Source organism: Syngnathoides biaculeatus, chromosome 17 (genome assembly GCF_019802595.1).
Source record: "Syngnathoides biaculeatus isolate LvHL_M chromosome 17, ASM1980259v1, whole genome shotgun sequence".
In the NCBI taxonomy this organism is placed as follows: Eukaryota; Metazoa; Chordata; class Actinopteri; order Syngnathiformes; family Syngnathidae; genus Syngnathoides; species Syngnathoides biaculeatus.
This window is the reverse complement of record NC_084656.1, coordinates 807960-824765: the sequence shown is the minus strand read 5'-3', so window position 1 is coordinate 824765 and position 16806 is coordinate 807960. Positions and strand designations below refer to the sequence as shown.

At 40.0% G+C, this 16806-nt stretch overlaps 1 protein-coding gene across 1 annotated transcript in view; it reads right to left on the bottom strand.

Annotated features, from left to right (window-relative positions):
• Positions 1-16806, bottom strand: part of LOC133515260 (DENN domain-containing protein 1A-like) — a 186180-nt gene that overhangs the window by 3689 nt on the left and 165685 nt on the right. Inside the window, 3 exon segments of the mRNA XM_061847627.1 lie at positions 1826-2060; positions 4621-4685; positions 10609-10728. Of these exon segments, the coding sequence (XP_061703611.1) occupies positions 1826-2060; positions 4621-4685; positions 10609-10728 (420 nt within the window).

Here is a 16806-nt window from a genome sequence, read left to right as displayed (position 1 = left end):
AAAGGAGAATACCACTAGGTATAGTCTCAGTTGTAATTTAACACGCCACTGTGGAAAATAAAGTAAATAAATAAAAAAAAGTAAATAAAGTAAAATAAAGGTAACAATTCTCCACTTGAAAGAGTTACAGAACAAATCCACTAAGAACTCCCTGAACAAAGCCACTTTGAACTCCGTAGGAGTTGTGGACTGGTCCAAATTGACTAAAATGGGGAAAATATTGTAAGGAGAAACCTAGGGCCACACTGCAGTGTAAAGATTGGAAATATGTGGGAAAAATTTATGAAAGATAAGATAAGAAAAAACACTGAATATTAAATGAAAATAGCATTAGAGAAGAGAGAAAGTTGAGAGAAAGAAAATTAAATGTTTCATAGAAAAGATGATGACGAGACAGGACTGGCATCATGACAACAAATGAAAGTTGAAAATTAAGAACAGAGAGGTAGCTGCATGCTCCTCTCTACTCCCAACTGCCCCTTTCTCATTATGACACATCACATTATAATGACCAACTGGACTTGGACAAAACTTTCAGGGGAATGTGTCGACTGCACCTCAGGACATACAAAATAAGCCTACCTAGTGTGCCTGACCATGACACTTTAATTTCCTCAGACCAGATGCGATAATATTCACCGTAATAGATATAAGTAAGGACGGGCACAAAGCTAAAAGAAACTCAAAATTTGCAAAGAGCAGGTTAAACATTTTACAAGATCTAAAGCAACAAACAAATTAAAAAATTATGTCATTTTTGGGACTGACAAATTAATGCTGAATTTGGGTACCAAATCAGACAAATTAACAACTCCATTACATAAAATGATGCAATGAGGAAGACTTAAAAATGACATCATTGTTGAAATGGGGGGCCGAAGCGAAAAAAGCATTTTGCAACATAAAGCAAGCATTTGTGACAACCACGGTCTTGGTTTTGGCAAATTGTGATGAGATTTTTTCATCACATGATCGATTTCAAAGGTGACTTTTTAACTTCATAGAAATAAGTGCACTAACTCTTTTGTTCCACATTCTGCTAAACATGACATTTCTATCCCAATAGAAAGACGCAAAACTCTTAATCCAGTAAATGTAGCCATTTCCGGAAGATGGAGCAAGACATGATTGTCAAGAATTGGCAGAGAAAAAAAAAGAAGCAGATGTGACTTGAAAAACCAGCCATTACCAATAGGGAAAGTTGTGTTTGTATTTGGGGAAAACAGAATCAGAATATGCTGTAGGCTCAAAAGAGACAATGTTAAAAGCACAAAAATTCCCACCACTTTATTCTGCAAAAACAGCAGAACTAGTAACACTAACTGAGGCATGTAGACATCTATACAGACAGCCAATATGCATTTGCAACGGTTCACATTTTTGCACAATACTGGAAAAAACATGGATGATTTCATCCACAGGCAATGTGTGCAAATTTGTAAGTTCAATTACTAAATGCAACACAACTTGAAAGATACCGTTGCTGTATCTAAATGTGTCACACACACATCAAACAAAATATGATTTCATTGGGAAATGCTTTCGCTGATAGAATAAATAAAGGAAGCTGCATCGGGGAAAAAGTAAAATTATGATGTTGACAATACATTATGAGAAATTCAGCAACAGAGTCCAAAAATATAAAAGGATGCACGGAAGGGTAATTGAAAAAAAAAAAACATTTATGTATGACCAAACAATAAACCAGTTGTACCAAATGAACAATGAAGCAAGAACAAGAAGCTGTCCTTGACTAAGCAGAAGCCTTTTGGTCGTGTAAACCTGACATGAAAACGTAAGATAATGAAACTAAAACATCTCTGACCTGAGAGGCGAACTTTGCTTGAAGCTTTTCATGGACTTGTAGACTATTCAGGTCCTCAACACTTTTTGCCAAAGGAAGTGGTTGGCTATCATCCTCGTCCAGGCATCTGAAGAAATGAGTGAGTATGCTGACATTGGAGAAGTTCTGTTGATGTGGACTGGGAGAAGCTATATCCAAATTAGAACCATGTTCCTCTCGCCACTCATCCTCCCTTAGTGAATAATATTGCTGTGGCCTGTGGAGACATGACTAGAAATAATGATGCAGTCACGAAATATAATCACATGTGTGAAGGCCTGTTTTGGTGAACTTTATAATCCCCCATCAAAAAACAAAAAAAAACACACACACAAAAAAAAAAAACCTCTCCCAATGCAGTTCACTTTACGGGGCCTCACTGTTAACACTTTTTTTTTGTGGTTAATTTTTTTAACCATGTAGTAGTTTTTTGGCAGCGTATGAATGTGCATTGCGTTCTGTATCCTGATTTGGTAAGGGAAAACCCACATTGTGTTCTACGTCCCGATTTGCTTAGGCACTGTAGACCAGGGATCGGGAACCTATGGCTCACAAACCATATCTGGGTCTTTTGGTGGTTGCATATGGCTCGCAGAGCCTTCATAACGACATACCGTACATGTAATTTATGCAGTGTAGGCAACGCAAATGAGGCAGAGACAGTTTGTCCTAGTGGAGTTGCCAAAGTTTGCTGTGGCAGTCTATCTGCACAGACACAAAAGTGTCGAATTCAGATCGGGTCGGAACAACTAATTGTGGCAACGCTTTTGACAAAGATCGCTCAAAGAAAAAAAGATGAGGACTACGGCAGTTTTTGGCAAGACAGGACAGCCTTTGTGAAGAGAGAGGGTTCTGGTGTGTGTCTAATTTGTAAAGACAAATTGCCACGAGGAAATGCTCAGATATAAAGCGCCACTTCAACAGATGCCTTACTTTGCTTGCATCAAAATATCTTGCGGGGAAAGCAGGAAGAAAGCATATCAAGAACTATTGTCCATAGTCAAAGCTAGTCAGCAGCAATTCTGTGTTTGGACATCAGTAAGGTGAATGGAATTCAGAAAGCTTTGGTGGTGCTTAAGCAATTTTGAGAAATGGATTCAGTGATGGGGAGTATGCCAAATGTTGCCAATTAACTTTTTGACAATTTTTTTGTACAAAGAAAAGATAATGAAATGAATAAAAGACATGCCTTTGTGAGCAAGAACTGTTCACCTTCGTACCATCCTGATGGCAAATCAGATTGTGTTACCATACGTTCACGATTAATGGATGGAAGTCTCAATGACTGCATGAAGCTTAATCTAACAATGTATTAAACAGACTACAAAACCATCAGCAAAACCACGTAGCACAAGAAGTCGCATTAATGGTAAGTACTTTTGTCATCATTGGTTAGCAACAGCATAACAATTATATTTAAAAAAATTTAGAGACTTATTGTACTCTAAAAATGTTGGTCTTACAAAAATGTGCAAATATGCCTGTATTTATTTTTGAAACTATTGTATGGCTCTTTTGAAATTACATTTTATAATATTTGGCATTTATAGCTTTCTCAGCCTAAAAGGTTCCTGACCCTTGCTGTTGACGATTGTCAATCAATCTTCTGCATGCCATATGTCCTTTACAGTACAGAATGTGTTCGGCTTGCTTAATTTACATAAATCGTTCAGTGCTAGCTGTGGCGCTCTTTAGTGTTGTATAAAAGAATTCTCCCAGACAATCTCAAAATGTCACTGACTGATGAAGACCTGGCAGAGATGACAAAGCCAGCAAGCGAGGGAGAAGAGGACACAAGTGTTGAGAAAGATGAGGAAGATGGACTAACACTTGATCGCTTGACAACCAGCCGTGCCAGGACGAAGAGGCGAGCCCAGAGGAACTGTAAAATACATGTGAGTCGCTATTATTAATTTCTTGTGTCCAACCTTATACAATTGTGTGTTTCTTTCGGCTTGTCCCTTTCAGGGTCGCCACAGCGTATCATCTCAGATGAACGCATATATATGTTTGGCACAATTTTTACGCCGGATACCAAACCAGTGCTCTAACCACTGAGCTAGGGGGCCTCCGTCCAACCTTATAGAATAATCATAAAAAAAAAAATCATTAAAATTCAAGTTATTTCTAAAAGCTATTATATTTTCCGTGTTATAGCAAAACATTTACTCGGTCCTGGATAAAGCATAAGAAAATGGACGGAGGGATTTTTGAAGTGTTCTGACATTATGAGTAATCACTGGTAACTTATATTAGGTTTTCCATTTGGGACGACATCAACAAGACTAGGGCAAATTCCGCTCTTCCTTCCACCATGCAAGAAAATAGAAAAATTATCCTAACCTGAGGATGGGCTGTGCCATTCATTGATTTTATTGAGTGATTCAAGTTGATTTTTCAGGAGGATTTTTTTTATATTCAAATTATTGGTTTTTGCGGCTTCCATACTTCAAAGTATGTCCCAACTGATGTGCAGTTCCCAAACTAACAACATAGCCGCAAACAGAGTGATGGTATTTATTTATTTATTTATTTTTTAAATCAGTCAGGCCATAAAGCTGTCCTCAATTGATGTATTTGAATAACATTAACACCGGTCTGAAACAATTTAAGTTTCCCTTTCCAAGAAATAATTTCTATTTTCAAAGTTTTTCTTTTATGGTGAAAACTGAGTAATTTTTTTTTTTTTACAGACCACCACCAAAATATGTCGTGATGTTTCTTGGAAACAACTAAATGGCCAGTCTATTGTTAGAACATAATTCAAATTGGCTTACTGGTCGTGACAACTTTCCAGATCCTCATTACGATATTTTTTCTTCAACAGCATGGATGACTGCGTCTGTAAAAGTAGGGGTGAAAATAAACGTAAAAAATAAGAATACTACTTTTGCAGTACTTCAAATGAACACACAATGAAAAGAATTGGAATGACAGTTACAGATGTAACAAATATGAGGGAGCAAGGCAACAACCCACATTTCCGTGAGCTCAGCTCATGTTTCCACAGGAATGCAACAACTCAACTTCTTATTTACACACTCTTAAGGCTGTGCAATTGGGCAATTTTTTGAAAGTGTGTGTTAAAAAAAAACATAGCAGCCTGTCGACTTTACAAACACAAAATTATTGTACAGACCTTTTGTTTCTAGGATTTACGAATGATTTGAATCTCTAGACTAAAATTGAGTTGCATGACCACAGTTTTTATATTTTGCATATCTGTGTGGCATGGAGTCCACCAACTTGTGGGACCTTTCAGCTGTTATTCCACTCCAAGAATCCTAAACAACATCCCCCAATTTATTTACATTTCATGGTTTTGGTTCAGAAACAGCATTTTTTATCTCATGCCACAAGTTCTCGTTTGGATTAAGGTCTGGGGATTGGGCTGGCCACTCCCTGACCTTAACTTTGTTAGTTTGGAACCAAGATTTTGCATGTTTTCGAGAAAATTTAGAGATTTTTTGCTTCTGAATTTGAATGAAAATCAAGTACTTGAACGCCCCTGAAAAAAAAGCCAGAAATAACATAACACGCGTGGCCCAACCAGCTGACCCATGACACGCTTTGTTATTGTGAATTCCAACACCCCCGAAAAAACCCGGAAATAACATAACGAACGCGGCCCGACCATCTGACCCACAACCCGCTTTATTATTGTGTGTAAAGCAGCCTCTGTACCGGTAGCTACATTATCTCTACCTCTACATTATCGCTATTGAGGACTATTAATCCAATCATGGCTCCAAAGAAGTGACACTAGATAAATTCTTTGGGAAAAGAAAAGAACTTCCAGGGGGCGAGTCACCCCCACCGAAGAGATCTGATAGTTGATCGTTTTGCATTGCTTTTTTCTTGTGAACTTTGTTAATGCTCTGTTCCATGAGCATTTCTGAATTTTTGTTTTGTTTCAAAGATTTCGTTAACTCAAGTTATGAGTTAATGTTTTTTTGTGTTTCTTTTTACCCCTCACTATTACTTGTTTAAAGTTATTCTGCACTTTTGTTAAAAAAAGTTTACTAGGCTGTGGGCCGAGTCACTACACATACGGCAATGCAATCCCAGGCGAGCCTACTCTACCACAAAAGCATATGTTTTAAGCAAAAAATAAATACATTTCTTCCATTATTTAAGTATTTAAACTGTACGTGTATTTCTACTATGCTGTTTATTACCAGGAAAAGCTAAAAAAAAATGCTTTAAAAAGCCAATTTTTTTAGGCTTGGAATCCATTATTTCTTTTTCCATTAAATGTAATAGGAAATATCAATTCAGATTTCAAAGAAGTCACTTCTCGAACCGCCTTCTGGAATGGGTTGTGGTCAAGAACCGAGTTTGTACTGTATTCCTAATACTAATCGGAACATCAGGATGTGAGAGTGTGTCCCAACAACGGCGTAAGACAGAAAATATGTTTGCTGATCAAAAATGTACTTTTACATTTATTGACTTAACTGCAAGACGGAAGAAACTGTTTGAATGCCCTGCTAGTTTTAATTTGCATTTATCGGTAGCGCCTACCCGATGAAAGGAGGTGGAAGATTTGAAAGGATCCTGCCACTCTGGTCCAAGTTCGAGTGGCGTGCAAGTCTTCAAGGATGGGTAAGGTAGTGCCGACAATCTGTTCAGCGGTCTTGATTGTCCATTGCAGTCAGAGTTTGAATAGAAGATGCACAGGCGGCAGCCAGTTGGAGAGCAGCTTTATCGTGCCACTTTTTAATCACGTGCAAGTGATGTATGTTCAAATTAAGTAAATTCAAAGGACTATTTTTAATCAGTGTACATGTACTTTCCTCTGTATTAAAATAATAATTTGAGTATTCAAAAAGGAGTAAAAATCTGCTTTTGATATGCTAATGTGCTCCTGTTTAAATATATATATATTCTATACAAATACCATACAAGATTTATGCATTAAGCTTGACCTCATTGGGCTGAGTGAAGGTTACTGTGTGAACATTTCTTGTGTGATATGAAAATACGTGGTTCAACCTTGTGGGATAATCAGTCAGCCACATGTGAGAGTACTGTCAAACATGATTGGGGCAAAGGACTTAGTTTATTTTGAAATTGCTGTATATGTTTTTAACAGTCAAAGCAACAATAATGTTATTTTGAAGGTTTAGACAAGCCGACATTGATCAGAAGTGACTGTCGCAAAGTATGAAGCAATACGAACGCAACCCGGAAAAGTGCTCCTTCTTCAAAACTAGAGATTAAGTTATTCATTTTCTGACTTTTATGGTCCTTTAGCACCTGGTTAATGAGGGAACAAGGTTAGTCTTGTATTTTTGGCATATAAATGTAGCCTTTGTTGGGTTTACGAGATTTATAACGTGCTGAAATTTTCATTTGAGCATTTGAGTAATATACGCACGTTCACTACACAAGACCCCCTTGCTGGGGGAAAAAAAAAGGCAAATATTGTTTTTAAGTTTGATGAACAATATTTGGATATGCCAGTTAAATACTGAGAGAAACAAACTCAGCATTTAAGGTGAGATAAAGATGGATAAAGATAAAAAAATGACTGATAATCATTTGGAACGGCGCTTAAAATGTCATTTTGTTGGTATTCCTCAGTGGCATGTTTCCACAAGAAGCACTTATTAAAACTGCATATGTAAAAGGACATCATGAACCAAAACAATGGATTTCAAGAGTGAAGAAAAGGGGTCCAGAAAATGGATGGATAACCTCTAAAATCGTTTAGTTGTTCAGATTTGTTAAAATAAAATCTGCAAAATTGTTCACTTTTATGTGAAGAAGAAATAAAAGGGGAAACTCCAACTTTATTGTACTTAAATTAATTAACTAATTAGTTAATTAATTAATTGGTGAGAGCAGGGACAGCACAGTGGTTCAGCTGGGATAGGCTCCAGCACTCCCCACAACCCTTGTGAGGATAAGCATCAAAGAAGATGGATGGGTGGATGGACTTCGTCCCTGGGCAGCATGGTGGTGCAGCTGTAAAGCGTTCGCCTCACAGTTCTGAGGTCGAGGGTTTGATCCCAGCCATCCCTGTGTGGAGTTTGCATGTTCTCCCCGTGCCTGCGTGGGTTTTCTCTGGGCACTCCGGTTCCCTCCCACATCCCAAAAACATGCAACATTAATTGGGCACTCTAAATTGCCCCGAGGTGTGATTGTGAGTGCGGCTGTTTGTCTCCATGTGCGCTGTGATTGGTTGGCAACCAGTTCAGGGTTTACCCTGCCTCCTTCCTGTTAACAGCTGGGATAGGCTCCAGCACTCCCGCGACCCTTGTGAGGATAAGCGGGTAAGAAAATGGATGGATGGGTTAAAGCAGGGGTGACTAATGAGATGATTGCGCAGGTTTGATCGATCGCAATGGTGTGCCGAAAAAACAAGATGTCAGCCTATTAGAGTTATTTTTCTAACTTTAGTTCACCGCGCAAAGAACGGCACGTAGTACAGCAAAACAAGCTAGTCAGCGAATTCCCCCCTATTTTAAACCCTCGCTTTTTTTCTTACAGTAAAGAAAGCTTATGAAAAATGAGTATGGATGCTGGAGCAAAGGAGAAGACAAAATCACATCACGTCATGGAATGAGAGGCAGACGTTTTCACAATGTAATTTTCAGTGTTTGCCTCATCTGCCAGTGTATTACTGCAATACAAAAGAAGTGAAATGTGGAGTGTCATTTTCAAACTGTTCATGGAAAATACAACAACTTTTTGCCGAAAAGCGAGCTGAGAATGAGAAAACTGAACTAAGTAAAATCCCAATTGGCCAGACAATAGTCACTTTTCACACAACATAGTTTAACAGCGAAAGCCGCCACCGAAGCACCGTTCCGGGTTTAGTCATGTCATCGTTAATAACAAGAAGTCCTTCCAAGACGGAAGGTAAAAGAGGGATTCATTGAAGCAGCAGTCATTGTTCCGATTTTTTTTAAAATAAGGCAGAAATATCTTCAATAAAAGCTGTCAAGAAGTAAAGGGACACTGGCTGAGAACTTAACCCAGCAAATGTGAAAGGACATCGGAAATTGTGAGTGTTTCTCACTGCAGTTGGACAAATCTACTGACATGACACAGCCCAGGTGGGCAATTTCATTCGTATGGTGTCTAGTGATCATCAACGTGAACTCAGGTAGTTACAAAAAAAATTCAGTTAATTATGTTGTGTTGTGCAATATTGGCTCATGTGGTCATGCAAGGCACACAAACATACATTTACATATTAAGAATCCTCAAAATACTTTAAAATAAATATGTTTTGCATTTTGGCAGTGGGTAGATCTTTTTGACTTGTTCATTCTATTTCATCATTGGTCATCCTTAAAAAAAAAAAAAAAAAGACGTGAGCCTATCATCAATCTCGTCCTTTGATCCAGGTGTGGCAGACACGTCGATTGCATACACATAAAGGCTCGTTCTAGCAAGGTGGCCCCCTATTTACGGTGTTCCTCCCCAAACACCCGGTCAATCGCAAGAGGCTGGCTGCTTGAAAAGTAGATCTTGGGATAAAAAAGTCAGGGCACCCTTGAGTTAGAGCATTGCCCCATGTCTGTGTGGGATATCTCCGGACAATTAAGGTTTACTCCCACATTCCAAAAACATGCATTAATTGGGGACACTAAATAGCCATTAGGTGTGATTGTGTGCACGAATGCTTGTTTGTTTCTTATGTGCCTTGTGATTGGCTATCAATTATCAGTTCAGGTTGTACTCCGCCTCCTGCCCTAAGATAGCTGTGATATGCTCCAAGACTCCCGTGATCCTTCCAAGGATACGTGGCTCAGATAATGGTTGGATGGATCAATATATCAGTGGCATTAAAAAAAAAAAAAAAACCTCCCATAACACCGTTTACCGTGAAAGTTTGTTGGAAAATATTTTGCAGGGCTGGGACTCATTGTTTCCATAACATGTGCTTCCCAGGACTTACATATACTTACTATATTGCCAAAGGTATTCGCTCATCTCCCAAATAATGAGAAACATTTGTTTCAATCACTTCCATCACCAAAGGTGTACAGAATCAAGCACCTCTGCATTGTGACAGTTTTTACAAATGGTTGTGAAAGAATGGGGCACTTTCAGGAGCTAAGTAGATTCGAGCAATGAACTTTGATAGGATGCAAGCTGTGCAACAGGTCCAGTCGTTTCCTTGCTCTTAAGTGTTTCAGTCTGTCAGCTGTATTCTAAGAACATGAAAGTGTTTAGGAACAGCAGCTACTCAGCCACGAAGAGGTTGGCCATGTAAACTAATGGAGTTGGGTTAGCGGCTGCTGAGTGGGACCGTGGGAAGAGGTGGTCAATTTTCTGGTTGGTCAATTCCTACAGACCTCCAAACTTCATGTGACTTTCGGATAAGCTCAAGAACAGTGTGCGGAGAGCTTCATGGAATGGAATTCCATGGCCAACAGCTGCATCCAACCCATACATCACCAAGTGCTGTGCAATGAATCATAAGATGCAGTGGTGTAAAGCACGGTGCCACTGGAATCTACACCTGTGGAGATGAGTTCTCTGGAGTGACAAATCAGATTTTTTCATCTGGCAATCCGATGAGCAAGTCTGGGTTTGGAGGTTGCCAGCACAATGGTTCTTGTCTGACAGCATTGTGCCAAGTGTAAAGTTGGGTGTAGGGGGATGATGGTGTGCTGTTGTTTTTTTAGACTTAGTCACTTAGTTCATCCCCCAAACTCATATATGAGTCCAGGCAAGTGAGTGATTACTTTTGGTAAAAGTGTAGTCTCAGGTGTAAAACAATTTATGTAAATGTCATAATTACGTACCAGTCCAAATTGCCATTTTGTTCTTTGGTCATCCAATGAATGTGTGGGCCCCTCACTCTGGACTCTAATTCCAACAAAGTCTTTGCCCCCAACGATCCCTGGTCCATTATCCACATTTTCCTGTAATGCAGAAACAAGTACAGGGAATAACTGTTAAACTGGAATGTTCTGACTGTGTAGTTAATGTTAAAGAGACACATTACAATTGTTTGAAATGTACCGTGAAGATGAAACCCTGCAGAGGTTGTACAAATTCAGGAAAAGCATTAATTTTCTATATTCTAGTTAGATAACTGTCCATGTCTTATACTAAAATGTAAAGTTAATGTGTAAAAAAGGTTTTCTCTTGATTGGGGACAAAGAAACAACTGTTGCAGGGGACTGGTTGTATCTGTACCTATTTTTAAATGCTTTCAATCATGTAAAGCACATTGAGCTGCTTTGTGTATTTAATGCACCATAGAAATAAATTTGCTTAGGGTTAAACCAACATCAAGCTGAATTGTGCAATGTGTGTGTGTCTGCGTGTGGGCATATGTATATATCTCACAAAATAAGTTTTATCGGCCAAATATGTTACAATTATGTTAAAAGAAATTTCTCAGGTAGTTGTAGTTGAAAACAAATGGCCACAATGTAAAATATACATTTAAGACAAAAAAAAAAACAAAAACAAATGTGTGGAGAGCAAAGAAAGTGTACCACTAGATTGGTGTTGCGAATATAACGGCAAGAGTGAAAACGACGCAGTCCGCAAGCAGTTTGGAGCAATTTGAAGTGCAGTGCAATGTTCTGGTGCAATGACAATATTACCTCATACACAAAAGTGTGCAGGAGTAATTACCAACAAACTATTCAAAGCATAGCGTGTCATTGCATGATAAAACAGTGAGTGCGCTAATAAATACTGTAATTTCTCGAGTATAATGTGCACCCCCAAAGTTGACCTAAAAAAAAAAAAAAAAAAAAAAAAAAAAAAATCAGGAAAACCCTTCTACTAATGTAGAATGCGCTACCAATATGCTCAAAATATTGGGAATTATCTGTATTTATATGATGTTAGGTTTAAACTTATATTGTTTTTCAAAAAACTAACAAATATATCAAAATGTATATGTATACCTTTTTGTACCTAAATATAATGGACTATGGAGGCCCCATAGCTCAGTGGTTAGAGGGTTGGTTTGGTAAACCAGGGGTCATGAGTTCGTATACAACAAGGGCCTCCACTCCCCGAGAGGGGTTGTGTCAGGATGGGCATCCGGCGTAAAAACTGTGCCAAACAAATATGAGCGTTTCGCTGTGGCAACCCCTAATGGAACAAGCTGAAAGAAAGTCCTCCTCCACCTAAATATAATACATAACCTAAACATAATATTATATGAACATATTGAAATTCTTTTGGGAAAAATTTGCACTTTATTTTCAAGAAATTATGGTACTCTGTGTCCTCAAAGGAGTGTGGCAAAAAATAAACTCCTAACATGTTACAAATAAATTGTAAGTGTTCTTCTTCTTTTCCTTTCGGCTTGTCCCGTTAGGGGTTGCCACAGCGTGTCAACTTTTTCCATCTAAGCCTATCTCCTGCATCCTCCTCTCAAACAACAACTGCCCTCATGTCTTCCCTCACAACATCAATCAAACTTCTCTTTGGTCTTCCTCTTGCTCTTTTGGCTGGCAGCTCTATCCCCAGCACCCTTCTACCAATATATTCACTCTCTCACTATTGCTCTATTACCACAGCAAACAGAAAGGGCCTCAAAACTGATCCCTGATGCAGCCCCATTTCCACCTTAAATTCTTCTGTCACACCTACGGCCTACCTCACCATTGTTCTGCTGCACTCATACATGTCCTGTACTATTATTCTAACATATTTCTATGCCACACCAGACTTACGCAAGCAGTACCACACTTCCTCTCTTGGTACTCTTTCATCGGCTTTCTATAAATCCACAAAGACAACGTAGCTCCTTCTGACCTTCTCTGTACTTTTCCACGAACATCCTCAAGGCAAATAATGCAATTGTGGTTCCTTTCTAGGCATGAAACCATACTGTTGTTCGCAGATACTTAATTCCATCCTGAGTCTACCCTCTCTAGTCTTTCCCATAACTTCATGGTGTAGCTCATCAACTTTATTCCTCTATAGTTCCCACAGCTCTGAACATCGCCTTTCTTCTTAAAAATGGGAACCAGCACACTTTTCCTCCATTCTTCTGGCATCTTCTCGCCCGCTAGTATTGTGTTGAATAAACTGGTCAAAAACTCCACAGCCATCTCTCTAAATTGCTTCCATACCTCCACAGGTATGTCATCAGGACCAAATGCCTTTCCATTTTTCATCCTTTGTAGTGCCTTTCAAACTTCGAGATAATCTTGATGTCTACATTAATCATCACATTGATAAGGGATAAATAATTAGCAGGGAGAGTGGTGTCTTTAACTGGCTTTAGTAACAACTTAATTGAAGTTGTATTCATATGGATACTTATTTGACCTATATCCTTGCCTCCTTGACTTCTTCTTCTTCTTTTCCTTTCGGCTTGTCCCGTTAGGGGTCGCCACAGCGTGTCATCTTTTGCCATCTTAGCCTATCTCTTGCATCTTCCTCTCTAACCCCAACTGCCCTCATGTCTTCCCTCACCACATCCATAAACCTTCTCTTTGGTCTTCCTCTCGCTCTTTTGCCTGGCAGCTCCATCCTCAGCACCCTTCTACCAATATACTCACTCTCTCACCTCTGAACATGTCCAAACCATCGAAGTCTGCTCTCTCGAGTCTTGTCTCCAAAACATCCAACTTTGGCTGTCCCTCTAATGAGCTCTATTTATCCAACCTGGTCACTCCGAGCGAGAACCTCAACATCTTCATTTCTGCCACCTCCAGTTCTGCTTCCTGTTGTTTCTTCACTGCCACCGTCTCTAATCCGTACATCATGGCCGGCCTCACCACTGTTTTGTAACCTTTGCCCTTCATTCTAGCAGAGACTCTTCTGTCACATAACACACCAGACACCTTCCGCCAGCTGTTCCAACCTGCTTGGACCCGTTTCTTCACTTCCTGACCACACTCTCCATTGCTCTGTATTGTTGACCCCAAGTATTTGAAGTCGTCCACCCTCGCTATCTCTTCTCCTTGGAGCCTCACTCTTCCCCCTCCACTTTTCTCATTCACGCACATATATTCTGTTTTACTTCGGCTAATCTTCATTCCTCTCCTTTCAAGTGCATGTCTCCATCTTTCCAATTGTTCCTCTGCATGCTCCCTGCTTTCACTGCATATCACAATATCATCTGCGAACATCATGGTCCAAGGGGATTCCAGTCTAACCTCATCTGTCAGCCTATCCATTACCACTGCAAACAGGAAGGGGCTCAGAGCTGATCCCTGATGCAGTCCCACCTCCACCTTAAATTCCTCTGTCACACCTAAGGCACACCTCACCATTGTTCTGCTGCCATCATACATGTCCTGTACTATTTTAACATACTTCTCTGCCACACCAGACTTACGCATGCAGTACCACAGTTCCTCTCTTGGTACTCTGTCATAGGCTTTCTCTAGATCCACAAAGACAATGTAGCTCCTTCTGACCTTCTCTGTACTTTTCCACGAGCATCCTCAAGGCAAATAATGCATCTGTGGTACTCTTTCTAGGCATGAAACCATACTGTTGCTCGCAGATACTTACTTCTGTCCTGAGTCTAGCCTCCACTACTCTTTCCCATAACTTCATTGTGTGGCTCATCAACTTTATTCCTCTATAGTTCCCACAGCTCTGAACATCCCCTTTGTTCTTAAAAATGGGAACTAGTACACTTTTCCTCCATTCTTCAGGCATCTTTTCGCCCGCTAGTATTCTGTTGAATAAGTTGGTCAAAAACTCCACAGCCATCTCTCCAAATTGCTTCCATACCTCTACCGGTATGTCATCAGGACCAACTGCCTTTCCAGTTTTCATCCTTTGTAGTGCTTTTCTGACTTCCCCCTTAGTAATCATTTCCACTTCCTGGTCCTTCACTCTTGCCTCTTCAACTCTTCCTTCTCTCTCATTTTCTTCATTCATCAACTTCTCAAAGTATTCTTTCCATCTATTTAGTACACTACCGGCACCAGTCAACACATGTCCATCTCTATCCTTAATCACCCTGACCTGCTGCACATCCTTCCCATCTCTATCCCTCTGTCTGGCCAACCTGTAGAGATCCTTTTCTCCTTCTTTCGTGTCCAACCTGGTGTACATGTCTTCATATGCCTCTTGTTTAGCCTTTGCCACCTCTACCTTTGCCCTACGTCGCATCTCGATGTACTCCTTTCGCCTCTCTTCAGTCCTCTCAGTATCCCACTTCTTCTTCGCTGATCTCTTTCCTTGTATGACTCCCTGTATTTTGGGGTTCCACCACCAAGTCTCCTTCTCCCCTTTCCTACCAGATGACACACCAAGTACTCTCCTGCCTGTCTCTTTGATCACCTTGGCTGTCGTCGTCCAGTCTTCCGGGAGCTTCGGTTGTCCATCGAGAGCCTGTCTCACCTCTTTCCGGAAGGCCGCACAACATTCTTCCTTTCTCAGCTTCCACCACATGGTTCTCTGCTCTACCTTTGTCTTCTTAATCTTCCTACCCACCACCAGAATCATCCTACATACTACCATCCTATGCTGTCGAGCTACACTCTCCCCTACCACTACTTTACAGTCAGTAACCTCCTTCAGATTACATCGTCTGCACAAAATATAATCTACCTGCGTGGTTCTACCTCCGCTCTTGTAGGTCACTATATGTTCCTCCCTCTTCTGGAAATAAGTGTTCACTACAGCCATCTCCATCGTTTTTGCAAAGTCCACCACCATCTGCCCTTCAAAGTTCCTTTCCTGGATGCCGTACTTACCCATCACTTCTTCATCGCCCCTGTTTCCTTTACCAATTTGTCCATTACAATCTGCACCAATCACAACTCTCTCGCTGTCTGGGATGCTCAGAACTACCTCATCTAGTTCCTTCCAGAATTTCTCTTTCAACTCTAGGTCACATCCTACCTGTGGTGCATAGCCGCTAACCACATTATACATAACATCCTCAATTTCAAATTTTAGTCTCATTACTCGATCTGATACTCTTTTCACCTCCAAGACATTCTTAGCCAGCTCTTCTTTTAAAATAACCCCTACTCCATTTCTCTTCCCATCTACTCCGTGGTAGAATAATTTAAACCCTGCTCCCAAACTTCTTGCGTTACTACCTTTCCACCTGCTCTCTTGGATGCACAGAATATCAACCTTTCTCCTAATCATCATGTCAACCAACTCCTGTGCTTTTCCTGTCATAGTCCCAACATTCAAAGTCCCTACACTCAGTTGTAGGCTCTGTGCATTCCTCTTTTTCTTCTGACGCTGGATCCGGTTTCCTCCTCTTCTTTGTCTTCGACCCACAGTAGCTGAATTTCCACCGACGCCCTGCAGGTTAGCAGTGCCGGGGGCGGGCGTTGTTAACCCGGGCCACGACCGATCCGGTATGGGATTCTTTAGATGAACGCTCATATTTGTTTGGCACAGTTTTTACGCCGGATGCCCTTCCTGACGCAACCCTCTGCATTTATCCGGGCTTGGGACCGGCCTACAGATTGCACTGGTTTGTGCCCCCATAGGGCTGCATTTCCTTGCCTCCTTGACTGTTCTAAAAAAAAAAAAAAAAAAAAAAAAAAAAAAAAAAAAAAACAAAGTGGGGCAAGTATTGGTCAAAAAATTTAAATGAATTCAACAAGGATTCTGTCCGGGCCGGGGGTACGTCCTGATTGCATATTTTTTCATGCGTTACATAAATCTGTGATGGATAAAGACACATCAAGGTTGTCTCTGAATTGTAGATTTAATTGAGGAATATTTAGACAATAAAAGTTTGTTTCATTTCAAAATGGGTGTGTGTATCCCTTTTTTTAAAAAAAAATAGATTTAGAACAATGTAATTGTTATGTCTTTTATGACAGATTTTAGGAAGGTTTTTTGTAATTGTATTGTTGAATGTTATTTAGAAAAGTTGCTAAAGATACTCTCCTGAAGTCTCTCTGCAATGCTAGGGTACACAGGAGGATAATGAACAAACACTGATCATAGAAAACAAAAAGTAATGAGGATAATGTGGTATGGGTCTATGGTGAATGTGATATACAAGGAAAGTTTTGGGTGACGTGATTAGCGCG